The 18,663-nt window shown below is 35.5% G+C and overlaps 3 protein-coding genes across 6 annotated transcripts; 1 reads left to right on the top strand and 2 right to left on the bottom strand.

Annotated features, from left to right (window-relative positions):
* Positions 1-1,507: 1,507 nt before the first annotated feature.
* Positions 1,508-9,072, top strand: LOC106439040 (serine/threonine-protein kinase TIO). 3 transcript variants are annotated; one of them, XM_048737371.1, is made up of 24 exons: positions 1,526-1,734; positions 1,805-1,860; positions 1,954-2,067; positions 2,141-2,215; positions 2,279-2,371; positions 2,472-2,546; positions 2,639-2,731; positions 3,196-3,259; positions 3,346-3,430; positions 3,593-3,665; positions 3,741-3,809; positions 3,911-3,991; positions 4,156-4,225; positions 4,307-4,459; positions 4,712-4,850; positions 5,024-5,195; positions 5,298-5,399; positions 5,476-5,973; positions 6,086-7,234; positions 7,506-7,739; positions 7,863-8,006; positions 8,092-8,172; positions 8,248-8,436; positions 8,631-9,072. In XM_048737371.1, exons 3-24 carry the CDS (start codon positions 1,978-1,980, stop codon positions 8,880-8,882), a joined length of 3,981 nt encoding a protein of 1,326 aa, XP_048593328.1. In that variant the 5' UTR covers positions 1,526-1,734; positions 1,805-1,860; positions 1,954-1,977; the 3' UTR covers positions 8,883-9,072. The 3 variants fall into 3 exon arrangements, with proteins under 3 accessions (XP_013735835.1, XP_048593328.1, XP_013735836.1); XM_013880381.3 differs by lacking the exon at positions 1,805-1,860 and having other exon boundaries at positions 1,508-1,734; XM_013880382.3 differs by lacking the exon at positions 1,805-1,860 and having other exon boundaries at positions 1,528-1,804.
* Positions 9,073-9,779: 707 nt separating this feature from the next.
* Positions 9,780-12,481, bottom strand: LOC106439039 (BTB/POZ domain-containing protein At1g50280). Its single transcript, XM_013880380.3, has 3 exons — positions 12,270-12,481; positions 11,020-12,192; positions 9,780-10,237 (listed from the first exon to the last, which is right to left on the bottom strand). Exons 1-3 carry the CDS (start codon positions 12,453-12,455, stop codon positions 9,893-9,895), a joined length of 1,704 nt encoding a protein of 567 aa, XP_013735834.2. The 5' UTR covers positions 12,456-12,481; the 3' UTR covers positions 9,780-9,892.
* A 2,132-nt stretch (positions 12,482-14,613) lies between these two features.
* Positions 14,614-18,295, bottom strand: LOC106439038 (transcription initiation factor TFIID subunit 15). 2 transcript variants are annotated; one of them, XM_013880379.3, is made up of 8 exons: positions 18,079-18,295; positions 17,278-17,429; positions 16,789-17,129; positions 16,485-16,676; positions 15,861-15,944; positions 15,367-15,448; positions 15,122-15,245; positions 14,614-15,040 (listed from the first exon to the last, which is right to left on the bottom strand). In XM_013880379.3, the coding sequence occupies exons 2-8, from the start codon at positions 17,398-17,400 to the stop codon at positions 14,844-14,846; spliced, it is 1,143 nt and encodes a 380-aa protein (XP_013735833.1). In that variant the 5' UTR covers positions 17,401-17,429; positions 18,079-18,295; the 3' UTR covers positions 14,614-14,843. The 2 variants fall into 2 exon arrangements, with proteins under 2 accessions (XP_013735833.1, XP_022572198.1); XM_022716477.2 differs by having other exon boundaries at positions 17,262-17,429; positions 18,079-18,099.
* Positions 18,296-18,663: the final 368 nt, after the last annotated feature.

Below are 18,663 nucleotides of genomic sequence, written 5' to 3'. Positions count from 1 at the left end.
TGGTTTCAAATTTTCAAAAACATTAACCAGCATTTAAAATATAAAATTTTGTTTTAATTTTGAAAAACATCAAATTAGCCATTTAAGATTTTGAACAAATAGATTTTCAAAAATTAAAAGAAACTAGTTTCAGATACAAAAATTATCTTATACTTCCTCATATAATTCCAACAATAGTTATTCATTTGTGAAAATGCATTATGCATTTAGTATAAAATGATAAATTAATTTAGTATGTGTAATTTTCCAAATTTATTTTGACCAAATATAAAATTTCGAAAATAAATAATCCAAATTTTACAAAAGATAAAATCATATATTCTAAATATATAATTTTTGAAAATGAAAGACGAAAAATTATGTTATAAAATCAAAGTAAATAATATTATGTTAATTTAATTAAAAAAAAAAACTCAATACCATAATATCAAAAGGCTAAATTTTATGTTTACCACTTTCATGGTACCACTTTTCATCTTTACCACCACTAAAATGATATTTTCAAAAATATTTTCTTCATTAAGTGGCAAAAGACTCTTATACCCTTGTTATATATATAATAAATTATTATTTAAATAAAAATAATAATTAAAAAAATAAGAAAAAATTTATGTTTTTGAATTATACTTTTTCAATTTCGAACTTCTTATAAATTTTTTTTTTTTTCAAAATTTCTTTTTGAAAATCGAAAATTATATTTGAAACTATTTTAATTTTTTTTGTATATATTTTTTAAGTATTTATTTATATATTTATTAGAATCCTAAATTTCACATTCCAAAAATTTTATTTCACCCTTCAATTTTAAACCCTAAGTCTAGATTAGTTAACCCTAGAAATATATCTGTTTTTTACCCTTTAAAAGTGAGGGTAAACGTGGTTAGTGTAAATATAAAAAGTAATACTATAAATGTGGTAATTTCCCATATCAAAAATAACATATATCGATTAAATTTACTAAAATAATATAGATTTACTGTCTAAACAAAAAAATATTTAATTATAAAATCTGGCAAAATGCTAAAATAAAAGATGTTAAAACCATATTTTTAAACGCAACATATAAATTTAAATGATCCTATATAAATATCAGTTATATAGTATAATTAAATAATTTTTTAATGTATTATAAGCAAACTGTATAAATTGAAAAAAAAATTGAAAGAGATTTTCTATTTGATTATTTTAAATTATAAATTTATTGTACCGAACTCGAAAACTTATTAGTAAGAATTGACAACTATAACAAAATAAAATATATAAAACAAATCATTATATATCAATAATGTCGAACAAGAAGTCTAAGCAATACAATTATAAAGTTACGTGATATATAACAGTAAAATATAAATTACATATTAATAAACGTTATACTGAAATGAAAAATACCTAAAACTCTAGCTGGAGTTCAACTAAAGTTCCACTTTTATGGTTTTCAACAAATAAGGCCTGGCCCGTTATTTACTAAAACCTTTTTAGGTTTGTATTTGCAGTTTTATAATAGTCTGAGATAAACACCCTCTAACGAAAGGACTGAGTAGAAGAATATCTTCCCTCTTTTTGAATTTCAAAAGTTTCCAATAATATCCCAAGCACTCTCTCTCTCTCTCTCTCCAACGGATCTCTCTTCTTCGTTTACTTCGCTTCACCGCCGTTCCTCATCGGCGGCGTCTCCACTTCTGCCATCTCCGCCGGTCACGCCTTCCTCTACTCTACTCATCTTCGCGAGCCACGGTTCTTATCCGTCTTTACTTTGCTTAAAATCATCGATTCCCCCGATTATTCAGATATTTTCGCCAATCAGGTTTAGGATCTGCACTTCTAGCTTAGTCGATTCGCTAAATCGGAACGCAAAATAGTGTAGAGATCCTTTCGAAGCTTTTTGATTGAACTAGACATAGACTCTCGATTATTGGTGTATTGAGGAAGCTGATTCGTTGATTTATATGACAGATTTGAACACAGTCGTGCTGAATCATGGGTGTTGAGGATTATCATGTGATAGAGCTCGTTGGTGAAGGCTCGTTCGGGAGGGTCTACAAAGGAAGACGAAAGTACACCGGCCAGGTGAATTGATCTTGTTCGTTTAATCTTGTACTGACTGATTCCAAATCTTACTTTGATGAGTTTTATTGATCAGACGGTGGCGATGAAGTTCATTATGAAACAAGGGAAGAGTGACAAGGATATTCATAGTCTAAGACAAGAAATCGAGGTTAGAAACTTCTTTAATTCACATTCATGTGGTATCTCCTAATATTTTTTTGTATGCTTTCAGATATTGAGGAAGCTCAAGCATGAGAACATTATTGAGATGCTCGACTCCTTTGAAAACGCACGAGAGTTCTGTGTTGTCACTGAGTTTGCCCAAGTACTTTTCTCCTCCCTCTAGATTCGTAAAGAACTGAATTGTGAATCCTGTAGTCACACCTAGATGAAATAAATTAATCATGATGTAACACTTTTCACAGGGTGAATTGTTTGAGGTTCTTGAAGATGACAAGTGCCTTCCGGAAGAGCAAGTTCAAGCAATTGCCAAGCAGCTGGTAACACGTTTTTGTCAACATGGCTCTTATTACTACATCTGAGTTCCTTCTTTTGTGATTTAATAAGACAATGTCCAAACTCCTAAATCCAGGTGAAAGCATTGCATTACTTGCATTCGAACCGTATAATCCACCGTGACATGAAGCCACAAAACATTCTTATTGGTCCTGGGTCAGTCGTTAAGGTAATATAACATTTATTTTTCTGCTTCCAAGAATTATGCTTGAATTTCTGGTTTCTATGCCTCGCACACACATCATTTGTTGATATTTTGTTTCTTGAAGATGGAAAATATGATATCAAGAAACAAAATATGATATGTTTAAAATTACATTACGATTCTTCTACTCACGTTTTTTTTACAAGTTTCTTCTACTCACGTTCTCAACTTATGGGTAACTCTTGAAAATGATACATGACCCTTGGAACTTTCAGTCTAATGCTTGTTGAAGAAAACTAAGTTTATCATGTAAATTTACATGAGAAGAAGAGGAAACGGATAGCCTTGAATCTCATATAATTAGCTAATTACAAGTAGCAACAAAAGTAGTTTTCAACGCAGCTTTGATTATACATCTGTCACTGCAGCTTGTTATATTCTTTTCCTTTATATCAATTTTCGTACATACTTTTTAATTGACTTTTCAGCTATGTGATTTTGGTTTCGCTCGAGCTATGTCTGCCAACACTGTGGTTTTGAGATCTATTAAAGGTTAATATCTTTTATTTTCGTTAAGCCCATAAATGAATAGATAACTCAATATGTCGTGCCTTATTAAATTTCCAATCTTACTTCAGGCACTCCACTGTACATGGCGCCAGAGCTTGTGAGAGAACAGCCATACAATCATACCGCTGACCTGTGGTCTCTTGGTGTTATATTGTAAGTGGCTAAACTCATTTTACTTGTCCTACTTCCGTTGCATATATATGTGATGATTTTGATAGATTTTCTTTCATAGTTTTTCATTTTTGCTTCATTCTTGTGTTATGTACATAATACCACACTTTGGATGGTTCTAAATAATCTCTTATGATACATTAGGTATGAATTATATGTTGGTCAACCTCCGTTCTACACTAATTCTGTGTACGCTCTCATCCGTCACATTGTTAAGGTATATAAATCATTGCATATTCTTGTTCATCCAATATGCTAAAGGTTTGAGCTAACAGTTTAGTGAATCTTTAAGGACCCTGTCAAATATCCTGATGAAATGAGTCATAATTTCAAAAGCTTTTTGAAGGGATTGCTCAACAAGGTGAAGTTTCTATTGTTCCAAGCTATATTTACCATGTATTGATATTCGTAAGACTTATCTTGGAAAGTGCTAAAATGTTTGTATATTACAACGCAAAATAGGTGCCCCAAAGTCGATTAACCTGGCCTGCTCTTCTCCAGCACCCCTTTGTTAAAGAATCACTAGAGGAAGCGGAAGCCAGGGTAACAATCTTCTACTGATGACTTACAGTTTGCAGCTTGTGTCTTATGGACAAAATATTTGTTGAAATTGTCCTTTACGTTCAATTAAAACAATTTGTGAATTGGAAAAGATTGTTGGGATAATAGTAATAGATCACTAAGAAGATTTTGGAACTCGTATTCAGGAAATGCATACAGCAGTAGTGGACCATAAGGCAACTTGGAGACAAGGAAATGGAGGACAACAAAGAAACGGTTTGTCTAACTTCAGTCTGTGGTTAGACTGTCTCTTAATTATTTTTATCCTTTATTAATTTTGTAGTGTTAATGTCACAGAAAAATGTGACTCTGCGACCCCGGTTAAAGACGCCTCTGCTCCAGGAACTCTAGCTGACGTTCAGTCAGATATGAAGAGTGCTGTCGAAGTAATTTCTCCATCACCTGAGGCCTTCCTCGGATTCCCAACCCAAGAGGATATCAAAAGTGCAGGTAGTGGGAGATTTTATTTGTTAATCTTTTCTTCTTACTCTTTTTATAGGATTTTACTTTAGGTTCGGTACATTTCAAATATAAACCCAGTTCTCTCTCATGTTCTATAGATAGTTTCAGAAACTCCACAAACATCATGATATCTGTGAAAGGACTTTAATCTTCTTCCGGAATTTCTAAATTATTTGTCCTTCTTCATAATGGACGCATATACCAACATCGTTCATGCCTGTGTTGTTTTTCTCATTTCAGGTGACGCAACATTAGACAAACTGGAAAATACATCCCGCACTGCTAAAGGTGCAAAAGTTATATGTGAAGATGATAAAGCAATGGATGTTATTTTGCTTTCACTGGAAAGATGTTCAAAATCCACGCAACAGTCTAAAAGGTAAAATTTGGTGTATGTGTTGTTTCTTTAACCTACCAGATCATATTAACGGGAACAGAAATACATATTCTATGTAAAATAAGGTTTGAATCCTCTGGTCTTGTGATCTTCTACTCTCCTACAGCGATTTGCTGCAGTTTTATGATATTCGCATTGTCTTCATGGGTGTGCAGGGACAAAGATGTTGCTTGCTCTGTTCAGTCCCTCAGAATCATTTCCAATTTGGTTGCCGCTCGCGCCATAGTTTCAGTTGGACTGATTGATAAAATAACATGTGCACTGCTAGATTTTACTGACGCTCTTGTTGGGAAGAAATCATCCGAGTTCAACAACATAATACCAAAGGTGAATTTTCTTGAGCAAAACTTCTTCCTTGTTTTTGATTAGATCTTCTACTTTATTTGAGAGTCAGAGATGATTCGTAACGCTTGCTTGTTTCTGTATCAGAGTCTTTCAGTGACTAAAAACTTGGTAGGGCATATTGAAGGCAGTAGCATACATAGTTCCTACATCAGGCACTGGACCAAATTAGTGGAAATCTTCGTGCAGGTGACCTTTCTTTTCGTGCAGAGGTTGTCTTGAGATCAAACCAATTGTACTTATTTATAAATTTATGTGTATGTAGGTTGTCGGATGGGAAGAAGAAGGGACTGGTAGAATTTTATACGAGGCATGTTCTTGCATCACAACGATGCTGTCTCGTGTTGCGGAAAATCTTAAGACTTCAACTCCTGATTCTACTTCGCAACAGATTTTGGAGCATGCTAACATGTCCCGCATAGTTGATCATTTGTGTCTTTGTTTGGCTTCTTCTGGGTCGAGTTTAGCTTCTGGTTCTTCACACATGTTAGCAGCAGCTTGTGAAGCTTGTAGAGCAATATGGATTCTCATAGATACTTCGGAAACATTGTTCAAGAATGACAACGCCTACATATTTCCTCTCGATGCCTTGCAAAGCCATCGTCTCTCTCAGCTTGACCAAAGAAACTGTGAGTGGGGTCCGTTATCTGAGAAACTTGTCGATACAGTGACAAGAACATTTCTCCGATCAAAACATTTGCAAATAGCTGTCAGCCATTGCCTCCACCAACGAGTGGAGGCTCCATTGATTTCTGCAATCCAGGTGATTATGTGATGCTCCCCTCCTTATTTAGCTTTGTAAACTTACAAATTTTGTAGCTTGTTTCTTTTACCCTTGTTGAAACTAACTGGAAACGCCTTCTGTGATTCATCAGCTCTTGTCAAGATGCTGCCTTCACAATGGACTTATGCCTAGCGTGCTTTGTGGTCTTCCCAGTTCACTGCCTATCACTACCACAGTCAGTGGTGGAGAGGATGGTACTGTTATTTCAGAAATATTTTCTATACTATCTTATGCAGCATCAACGATCAAAGACCAACAAACCGGAGAAACAAATAACATCAAGGGTAGACTAAATAATCTGGTGTTCCATTCATGCCTTCTGTTGGCAACAGTTGCCCAATGTTTGAACTTAAGTGGGAGAAGTTCTGCTCTGTTGATGCTAACAACTTCTCCAAAGAAGCATCTACATCGTCTTTCTGCCATAGCCAATCATATTGCCTCAGAGGATAAAATCGAAGCTTCCCTTCAGAATCACTCCGCATCAGCTATGCTTGCTCTTGCATCTATTCTCTCTCTTGAAAAAGGATCTTCTGCTGAATCTTCTGTCTCTGAGATGGCAGTGCCTCTGATTCCTCGAGCTACTAAGCTGTGTTATCATCTACGGCCTATGCCAAGTAATGAAGGTGAAGTCATATCTCCTTCTGCCAAATCTAATCTCACCAAATGGCATGGACTTCTGGATGGATGTATTGGTTTATTAGAATCCAGATTGAAGTGGGGAGGACCTTTAACTGTACAACAGCTTATTGCAAGTGGCACACCATCGCTTCTTATGAATCTGTTAGCTGGAAGACTTTCAAATGCTTCCCCAGATGACATCAAGAACACTTCCAATAGGACTGGCTTGTCCCCTATGGGCGTTATATGGGCTGTTTCGTCTCTATGCCACTGTCTTTCAGGCGGCACATTAACTTTCCGTCAAGTTCTAGTGAAGACTGAAAACATGAAGCTGGTTTCTTATTTAATGTCCGATGCTCATCTCAAGCTAGTAAAGAGCTGGGGAGGTCCTGGTGGAGGAAAAGATGGAGCCAGAGAGACGATAAATGTGATAATTGATCTGCTTGCTTTTCCTTTTGTTGCTCTGCAAAGTCAACCAGGTCCGTTATCTGCCACTGCTTCTGTGAATAGTGGATTCATTCTCAACGTGGGCTCTCCTGGCGTGAGAGTGTGCATCGAAGATAGAGATCTGCTAAAAGCTATAGAAGAGGATATGGACAAATACATAAAAGTCCTCGTGGAGGTTAGTTATTCGATTCTGCTTCCTTGAATTTATATACAATTTTGTTTGTTAATTAGAATATACAGCTCATTTCTCATGATTACGAGCTGAAATCACGTAATAGATCATTATATCTATGGAGGACAGGCATCAATTAGTAATTTCTTTTAACATTCAACAATGTTAGCTGTGACTAGTAGTTGGGTTTCACTTCTTCACCCAGCATTCTGTTTGGTTCTTAGTGCTAGTCATTATGTGAACTGAATATATCTCTTTGGATTGAACTTTTCAGGTGGGAGTACCCAGTTTAATTCTCCGTTGCTTGGAACACTTGGACTTAAAGGATCTAGTAAGGCCAGTTGCTTTTCTTGCCAAAATGGTGGGTCGACCACGTCTTGCGGTAGAGCTCGTTAGCAAAGGTCTGTTGGATCCCAACAGAATGAAAAAACTACTCAACCAGTCAAGTCCAAGAGAAGTCATACTTGATGTTTTGATGATCATATCGGATCTATCGAGGATGGATAAGGTACGATTTCTAAATTCATAGAACGGAAATAAACACATGTTGCATTCTTTTTGCTTAGACACATAGGATTGTTAAGTACACATGCTACTATCTAACTTGTTAGTATTGTCGTCTACCGTGTAGGCTTTCTACAAATACATCGGTGAGGCTTCTGTGTTGCAGCCTTTGAAGGAGTTCCTCACTCATCCGGATCCAAATATACGTGCAAAAGCGTGTAGTGCTCTTGGCAACATGTGCAGACACAATGAATATTTCTACAGTTCTCTCGTAAGTAACAACACTTTGAGGAGCTTTATGTTTTGAGAACAGAGTGTTCCTTCTTACATTGTCTGCGTGTTTGTTCTTTTTGTAGGCGGAACATCAAATCATCGGTCTCCTCATTGATCGATGCGCTGATCCTGACAAAAGAACACAGAAATTCGCTTGCTTTGCTGTAAGCTCATCACAAATTAACAAACATTTCATAAATATTTTGATCAAATTTTAAAAGAGGTCCCTTTTGTTGTAGATTGGGAACGCTGCTTACCATAGTGACAAGCTGTACGAAGAACTAAGACGATCTATAACGCAGCTCGCAAACGTTTTGACCTCAGCCGAAGAAGACAAGACAAAAGCGAACGCTGCTGGTGCATTGAGCAACCTTGTCCGAAACTCCAACAAGCTTTGTGAAGATATAGTCTCCAAAGGAGCTTTACAGGTTAAGTATCTGCACTCGTCTCAAATCAATCACGAAATTCTAAAACGGTTTCACTCAATACCTCGGATATTAAGTTGTTCACATAGATTTCTCAGGTCACAAACTAAAAGCTTGGTGTTTAATATTGTGTCTTGTCAAGATTGTGTGTCTCAGGCAAGAAACTGGTGTCTAATTTCGCGTATTTTGTGGTGCAGACGTTACTGAAGTTGGTTGCGGATTGCTCGGCTACTGCCCTGAACCCGAGCAAGAAAGAGACTGGAAGTGAGTCACCGCTCAAGATAGCACTCTTCTCGCTGGCTAAAATGTGTTCGAACCACCAGATTTGCAGACAGTTCGTGAAGTCATCGGAGTTGTTCCCTGTCATCGCAAGGCTTAAACACTCGCCTGAGACTAACATTGCTCACTATGCTTCAGTTATTGTCGCCAAAGTTGGTGGTGATTCTTAAGAAAATGAGATGTACGTCCCTGTAAATTCATTATGTTACAACACTGTTTCATTACTTCCTAGTATTGTTATTTACGTTTGAAATTGATGAAAAATGCGCAAACGGTAGTAAACTGAGATCACATCAGCTAAGACCGATCACAAATATTATTGGTTTATGTATTTTTATTGATTAAAAAATTTATTTCGTATTTACAAATCCAATTAAAATATATGATTTTAAAATTTAACCTACAAATTTCAATTAATATTACAAAACCAGAGTTTCTTTCTCGGATTTAAATCTTAAAAATCTACATTACTGTAATTTTTCTCTTGAATTTGAATCGATGTATTTTTAACAAAAAAATATAATCAAATATATTAACAATTTATAGAATCAATAACACTAGAACTAGTTTGGATTTTCATTAAGATACATCAACCAATAACTCTCTTAGTTAAGTTAGGAATCAAAAATATAAATTACAAACATTTTAAGTACAAAACTGAGCATTCGTTTTTTTTTTAGTTTTTCTTGGTTTTGAGAATATATCACTAAATTTATTTTGGTTTGGTTTGAAATTTGGACTATTCGGTTTGGTTTTGAGTTCTATTTTGTGTTCCGAATTCAACCAAAAACGTTTCATATCTCGGTTTATTCGGTGGGAGACAAATTATTCTGATAAAATTTGGCATAGTTCCCTTAATTTCGGCTTATTTATTCAGTTTGTTTGGTTGGTATTTGACGAACTGATCAGTTTTTGTGTACTGAACAAAACCGATTGAATTTTAGCCAAACCAAATATTATCAGTTCGGTTTATTTTGGTTTGATTTGATTCGGTTTGGTTCAATTTAATTTGGAGCCAAATGGGGATCAATTTGCGTGTATGGTTGTTGATTTACTTGGTAGAGAAGTGAAAGGTAATGTTCATAAATTCATTCATAGCTTTTGATATGAAAACGCAGAACTGATTATTTGTACAAAACTCTGTACAACACTGGGACGCAAGTGAGATTACCATTTGACCTCATAACCCTTCTCTGAAACTATCCATAACCTTCCAGTTATATCCTCCTTTAGTCTTCAACTCCTCAGCTAATTTCTCTGATATCTCAAAGCCTTTGAGGTGCAACATTACATGCTTCTTGTCTTGTGAGTGTCTACGACTACGACACGTACTCTTGTTTACAAGCTTCACCTCTTGAGTCCTATGTTCTTGATTTTCACAACTGGACTTGAGTGCTTGAACGGCCACGTCTGGGGGGATCTTAGGGTTTCTGGCAAGCTGTTTGCAGGTCTCCCTTGTTAGTTTCTTGTAATTGAGGCATCGACATATCTTTGTTCGATCTTGTGGTGTCAGATTCGAATGAGACTGTACAACAACAACAACAAAAAAACAAAAATTAGAATCGACTTACTATATAGGGCACTGATATCAGTTTGCAATATAGGTTGTAAATTTTTAAGAAAAATTGACGTAAAATTTGAATTTTCTAGAATAAAACGATCTAATATAAAACTAAAATATCATTAGTTCTTTAAAGTTCGTATTGGGAATTTAATAAAATGGATGTCTCCAATTTTTTTTTTTTTTTGAATATGGATACTTTGCTAGAGTGTTTCACATGGCAAATGATAGTACCATACCCAAAAAGACTATAGTTTTGAGTTTTTAGTATAGTGTTATTAATAGTATTATTTAAAAAGTGGTAAAAGGACCAGACAGACAAAAATACAGAAGAAATTGTATCGTTGTGAGGTAATCTGACAGGAACCCCACGGCAGCAACAAGACAGTGAAGAAACTGAAGATGACTCCAAGTCTTAAATATAACATATACTCTCCGTGTATAAATGGTATACACATAATCACAAATTTCGAATCTTTATGATGATTAAAAGAATAGTTTCACTCTGTGTATGATCACTTGATTAGTATAAGAAACCAAAATGTATTCAATAGAAAATTGTATTGAAATCTATCTGTCACTTGTCATCTTCTGTATGTCCAGTACAAAATAAAATAAAAACTTATTTTCTCTTTTATTTGTCTCACTTTGTATTAAAAAACATTTTTTGTTTGCATAGTTGGTGAAGAGATTCAAGAAAATCTTTGTAAAATAAAAAGAAAAATTCAAGAAAAAAAAAAACTGACCTGTAGATAGATGTCAATGGCTCTGTAAACTCCATCAAAGCAATCCCTAGCTGAATCTGGCAAACTCTCTGCAACTCCAAGGAACTTGGATACTTTCAAATTCTGATCTGGAGATATCTCTCTCAAATACTTATCAATCAACCTCCCAACTTCTTTCACATTTGATTCTTCATCTTCTTCTCTGCTCTTCACAAACACTTTTAGCAACCTTATCACAAGATCAACATTGTAGAACCCACTCTCTCTGCTTCCTCCAGCTGCAGGTATCAGAAGATCATCAAGTGTTGCTTGATCCAACATCTCTCCAATTAGGGTTTCCAAACCGGTCTTTGACTCTCTACTTAGAGTAAAACTGGATAAAACCCGAAGAACCCAGAAGAGTTTCCTGCAAGAAAACGCTGTTTTACCAGCTGAAACCACTCCTCTAACCGCTGTATCAGCTAACTCAGAGTACTCAAGCTTGTTCCTCACAAGCTCTGTCTTGTTTGACTTGGTTTGGAGTCTTGTCTTGAGATAATGAAGAAGAAACTTAGTTAGTACCAAGCTTTTTACGTTGGTTTTGTAAGCTCCAGTGATCCTTATTAGCTTCAAGATGATCATTGGGGAGAGACTTGACATATCATCGAACCACCACTCGTTGCTTCTTCCGCAAGAAACTGTCCAAGAAGTTAACCTTTTGTCTGATTCGGGCGTGTTCTTGGCCGACGAAGGCGAAGAAGATGACGGAGAAGAGGAAGAGAAGGCTTCTGAACTCCGAGAGATTTTGGTCAAAGCTGAGAAAATGAGTTTATCAACGAGACCATACGAATCCGCGTGGAGGAACACTTGCTCTTGCTCGCAGTTCTTGAGGCTTAAAACGATGTCGTTCCAAGAACCATAGAACACTTCTTCAAGAAAAGTCTCTGTCTGAGTCAGAAGGTTAGAGAAACAGAGCTTCTCTGTCATGCCTAGAAAAACAGAGCAACAGTACAGAGTCGAGACATTTGAGACATCGATTGAGATTCCTCCGTTGCTGTAACAGAACCTTGAAACAAGCTCAAACCCATCTGGTCCACCTGGAAACTCGTCGATCTCGATAGTGATGATCTCTGGATCTTTATTCTTCTTGTTTCTCTTCTTCTTGCTCTGTTTTATCATCTTCCTTAAGCTCCCAGAGTACTTTGAGATCACATCCTAAAACAGAACATACAGAGAAATAAGGATCAGAGCATTATTAAGATTCGTTCTTTTAGGTTTGGTTTTTGTTTTACCTGATTGAGGAAGAATGTGTATTCTCCATTGATATTGATTTGGAGATCGTAGAAGAGAGACATCTCTCGCGATTTTTGCATCAGAGTATGAAAGCCTAATGAGTCTTGTGACTTGTTGTAAGCTTTCCGCTGTTTATTTTGTGTGTATTTTTGGATTTTATAGAGCAATAATTTTAGTGGCCACATGGAAATGAGATATGTATAGTGTTTTATTTGTCTTTATTTACACCAATGCAAATACATATAAATTAAAATATATAAAAGAAAAATTAGACGAATGTAAGACAAAAGTTTGTGTTGAACTATAGTATAATTTAATACAAAAATATATAGAAAACCACATAAATTTTTCAAATTATCTCAAATTCCCATGAAATAAGTTTTAGTTGTTTGTCTTGTTTTGTTGTTTTATAAAAGAATGTTGTTGAACTTTGATTCTTTGAGAAGATTGACTTTAAAAATAAATTAATATAATTTAGTAATTGCTTATCCAATGCACAATTTTCATGGTAATAATACAATTTATTTAGATATAAAATAACATATATTAAAGATAAATTAGACGGAAGTTAGATAAAAGCTTATGCTGAACTATAGTATAATTTTTATTTTCAAAAAAAAAAACTATAGTATAATTTTATACAAATATACAGAAAACCACATAAATTTTCAAATTATCTCAAATTCCAATAAAATGATTATTTGTTGTTTGTATTGTTTTGTTGTTTTAAAGAATGCTGTTGAACTTCGATTCTTATTACTTTGAGAAGGATTGACTTCTTTTTTTAAACTACTATAATTTAGTATTTTCTTATCCAATTGCACAAATTTTCATGGTACTAAGCTACTGTCTACATATTGTAGTTTTCTTTCTGTAAAGAACAATGTTTGTGTTGTTCAGTTCAAAATTTTACAGAAAATTCAAATTCAAAGTTAACAATATCTTCTTTTTTGCTTATATATATGTTTATTTGTTTGTTTATTTTCATATACGAATAAAACTGATAATTGTTAGAAGAAAAACAAATTAGGTATCTCATACTTCTTAAAAGTGATTCAACTGATAAAGTTTGGTATGGTATTTAACTTCATGTGATCAAAACCCTATATTTTGTAGACGGTATCATAAATAATTGTTTTAGCTGAAAAGAATTCAGTTCAGATTAGTATATCTAGTTATCTATCTAAGATGTGACCAACTAGGATTGAAAATGCCTCGTATCGAGTTGAACCGTGTAGTCTGGTTCAGTCAAGGCGTCTTGCTTTCATTATCTGGCTAGCTATGTGCAAAAGACTTTCAGTGGGAGATCAAACAAGATTTTGGAGTCGATATGAATTATATATTTTGTGTGGAGAAGCGAATGAATCAATGTATCACACACGCAGGCCTCCACACACGACATGAATTAGGTCGAGCTCTGCCACATGCTTCTTGATTTGCTTGGGAGCAATGGCTCAAATACCCATTTATTGAATTAAAAAAAACATTGATTTTTCTTTAATTAATCCACGTTTTTTTTTCTTTTTAATTAAATGTGTATAATATTAATGAGTTTAACCCATATTTGAAAGGGATGAGCTTAGCTAGGAGCTACGAGCACCACGGTCATGGCACCTACGACCTCGGCCGTAGCTACCTAAGAATTATCTAAGGATATATGACGATGAACTCAACGTCATGCTATAAAAATCAAAAGCAAGGATTACGTGCTTACAGGTTGAAATTATGCCCGAAGCTACCTACAGTTTTCTTTAGACGTGTTAATGGAGACTACTGTTTATAGTTAAATCGCTTAATTAATATTTGTTTGAACAAATCCATTGTAGAGTTGATATCAAATTTAGGTTTTTGGTGTCTTTCATTCCGTATAATATTATATACTTTTGGATGACAAAAAAAAAATATAACTTTGTTTAGCGCCTTCTACTATGGTAATATTTTTTTTTTACTTTAATTTTGAAACAGAGATTTACATCCCATCACATAAAACTCCATAACGATATTGTCATGTTTATGATCTTGTATTTAAAAGTTCTTGTTAAAAATACATGTGAATGTGTGGGGTCTATACAAAAATGTTTTTTTTTCCTGGTGTATGTGCGAGACCACTACGAGCTTTATCATCGTATTATTTCCAAATGCGACCATGTATTAGACAGCGACATGATACCAAAATATACCTTCCCGTCCCCGCAAAATACCAAGCGCCCAATTTTTTCTTATCCTATTTTAGATTTCTGAGAAATTATTATCCACAAATATCTTCATGTTCTATCCTTTTAGTTCGTTTCATTACAGCGCTGAAAATGATTGGCAATGAACAAGAGGAATCACACAACAAAGTAAAAACCAAACGGACAACTAAAATTAATACAAAAGACAAGAAGACATGGGATAATATCTCTGAACATAATCATACCACTGAAGTAACAAAAGACTTTAAACTTCACACCATTAAAAGAAAAGGCCAGGCCAGAGAAATGGAATGTTACCCACCATTTTGTAGAAATAAAGTCGATAAAACATTAGAAAGGATGAGAGACTAATAATAAAACCCCTAATTGAGCAATCTCTCAGTTACGGTACCTGCTTTCACGACCATAGTCTCTGTCCCGGTCACGGTCATAGTCTCGCTCCTTGCCTCTTTCCCTCTCTCGGCTTCTGCTTCTGCTCCTGCGTCTATGCTTATCGTAGTGATGATGATCCCTATGCTTCTCGCCACGGTCTCTTTGCCTGTCTCTGCTTCTCTCCCTCCCATCTCTATCAACACCTGCACATAATATATACACACCGAATAAACACGTTGTATCATTACACTAGAGTTCTCTGAGGAAGTTAAAACAGAAATTACCTAGTTCCTCGACTTTCCACCCAGCACGACCAGCAGCAACAGCAGGTCTGGCGTCAGCTTGGTGTGTTTTAACACGGTACTTCTTCTTTAGATTCCCAAACTCATCATACATTTCACCATCATCCTGAGATTTTTATGACAAAGTTAAAACGGTATGCACAAAAAAAAAAGAACCTGAGAACTCAACTGAACTGCAACAAGGAAAACACAAACACAGAGAACGCTTCAGCGAAAGAATATTTTACTTGTTCCGCCTCACGCCTGCGTCTCTTTGTTTCCTCTAATTCTTGTTCATCCAATTCCTTGTAACCACCACCACGACCTCCCCTATACAGAAAAGTGAAATGAATAAGCACAGGTGCAGGTCTTTCAAGAGAACAGCAGGCCCATCAAGTTGTAACTGTAATTTGGCCACGATAAAACATTTCAAGTGAGGCAGTCACAGAAAACATTTTGATGCAGCAGCCGCTTTCTCATACTGAACACAGTGGCAAAGGAAGCACTCCGTCAAATTGCAGAAGAGAATATTGTGTTCTATTTTACAATTGTCTATTAGGCCATCTCTAAAGAAGAATAAAAATTCCCTGCTGACGAAGTGACAGCAAAACTACTAAGTATGGAACAGAAAATCTATAAATGTATCCTAAATTCACCGCGAAAACATTATAATATCAATCCTCAGCTCCACACTGAAAAGGAACAATAAAAAGGCAAGCTTATCATTGACACTGAGTCATACCTGACACCACCTTCATTCTGACCAGGTTTATTGGTGTTGCAGACATTACATTTTAAACGCTTAGCCCAGTTGACATTGCCGCACCTGATAATTACAATATTAGAACAAATGGATTAAAAATCAAATGAACACTAAAAACCGGAACCAGAGCATATATACCAAATGAGAGCAGCCTCTTACTTAAACTAGTGGAAAAAAGCATAAAATTCCATTAAACTTACAATCCCTAATTTGTATATCTGACGCAGAAAATGAACACAACCTCTGTAAGAAAATAACTTTCTCAAAAGAATCTAAGAAAAACTCAGGATACTAGATCATAACTACGAGTCTACAACCCACTTTTACAGTTTGACAACTCTCTGAAGGAAATTTACGAAATTAGAATCAACATTCAAAAGAGGAGGAACATGGTGCATTCACACATTCTTAGGGCCAGTTTCAGTGCAACATCATTTTTAAGTGAAGGTTTAATCAAAAGCATCCACATACAAGCTATACACCTTTCCATACGTTCATCAGAATGTAAACTTTCTATTGCAACGTATTTTTAACAAGTATTAAACGCTCATTATCATGTGAAAGTGAACCAACTATTACTTCAGACCTAATCAGATTACTTACATTGGACAAGACCAATCATTTGGACCAAAAAGACCAGTAGAAGCACCCTTCCCCGGTGGCCCACCATCAGCACCTCCACCTCGGCCCCTTCCACGACCACCACCACCCATGCTGCCACCAGATGCACCAGCTGGTCTCGCAGTTCCGCAACGGTTACAAACCCCACGGAACGCAAAATTCACGTTTGTGCAACTGCCAATAGAATAACAAATGAGAACACTATACAGCTAAAAACTCTGAAATATAAAACTGCAAAAAAAATAAAAACAGTGGATAGATGAAGCTCCTCACCGATGTCACAGACCTTGTATTTGGGCACATCCAGTCACCGTCCTGCTGCCATGGCTTAGCGGAAGAATCACCCTGACCTCTCCCCCTTCCAGCACCTCCATCTATTTCCTTGTTAGCAGCACCCCCATCGAATCCAAAAGACTCACTCGGATGATCTACTCCACTTTTGCTGTTCTTCGACTCCGCCATAAAAACTCCAATGGTGCTTCCATGAAAATCTTTGTTATTAAACCACTCAACAGCAGCCAAAGCAGCGTGCGGGTCCTCATAGGTAACAGTAGCATCTCCTTTCGGCTCATCAGTCTCTTTGTCTCGGTACAGCCATACCTTGGGAGTACCAGTTCGTTTGTCTCTCTAGATAAAACCAAATACGGTAAGAAGTTAGATCATGTTTATTGCAGGTCTCTTAGGTTGGAGTTCTTAGCGTAATATAAGATACGGTCTCTTAGCTTTTAACTAAAAGTAAATGAACCAAACGATTAGTACCTGGCTAATACCATACCTTTAGTAACCCAATGGTCCCAAAATACTCAGCCAACATATTCTCGTCAGTTCCTAATGGGAGATTTGACACGTAGACTGATCCATTCGTAGGAGCAGCTCCTTTAGTTGAATATCCAGCCATCTTAATCCAATAACGACGCCGTCACGAATCTGTAAATGATAAACCAAACAGTTTACTTAATTAAAAATGCGTCACAAGCATACATACAGAAACACAGATATAGACTAATCAAGACTGAGAAGCGTTATAATTATATCAACAGACACAGCCATCTTATTAATCCAATTACATCAACAACAAAGCCATCACGAATCTGTAAATGATAAACCAATAACTTCAATTTCTCATCATCAACGAATCACAAGTATTTGTTCATCACAATCACACATACATAACACAAAGATATAGACCTAATCAACACTTACAAGCGTTATAATTGATATTAACAGACACAGCCATCTTCTTAATCCAATTTTATCAAATAGTTTATTAATAATCACGATATAAGAATGTGTTCATCACGAATCTGTAGATGATAAACCAAATAGTTTATTTCAAGTCTTCATCACAAGTATTTGGTCTATCACAAGCATACAAATATAAACAAAGATATAGACCTAATCAACACTGAGAAGCATTATAATCAGTATTAAGAGGCATTCAAGCCAGAGATCGATACGAAACTTGTAACCGAGTGAGCGGGTGAAGCCATCGCAGTCAAGGATGAGCCATAGGACTAGATTAAGATCTGAGACATTCGATGGGGAAAACAAGAGAAGAACGGAGAGAGAATCTTACCAGCGACGGAGAGGTCGTCGGATTAGGGTTTGCAGTCTACTGAGAGATCTCGCGAATAAGCTTTCCAGGGTTGTTACCTCAATAATCAATGAGAAAAAGACTAAAATAGTTTTTGTTCCCCAAACTAGTACTCAACCCCCAAAAGTCACAAAAAATAGCACTTAAGGGGTGGAGTTTAGGGTTTAAAGTTTAGGGTTTAGGGTTTACGGTTTAGAGTTTAGGTTTTAGGGTTTAGAGTTGAGAAGTGAGGTTTTGGGGATAAGATTTCAATTTTGAAAAATAAAAAAATTTAAATTTTTCAAAAAGTAAAATGCTATTTTGGTCATTTTAGTTTTTGATTGCTATTTTTGTGATATAAATTTAGAAATGTGATATTTTGGAGATTTGCCCATAATCAATTCTTTGGTGGTTATTTGCTTTTTATTTAATTTTTTTTAATCTTTATATGCGTCCATAGAGATTATCTTAATTTTTGCATACAATATCAACTTTTTTTTTTGTCATCGACTTTTACAGACCCATACTGATTCTGTAAACCACATCAGATGATCTGCATTCATGTGAACAACGAAACACGGTTGTGTC

Source organism: Brassica napus, chromosome A8 (genome assembly GCF_020379485.1).
Source record: "Brassica napus cultivar Da-Ae chromosome A8, Da-Ae, whole genome shotgun sequence".
NCBI lineage: Eukaryota > Viridiplantae > Streptophyta > Magnoliopsida > Brassicales > Brassicaceae > Brassica > Brassica napus.
Note: the sequence above shows the minus strand (reverse complement) of the source record. Positions and strands in the feature narration are given on the sequence as shown.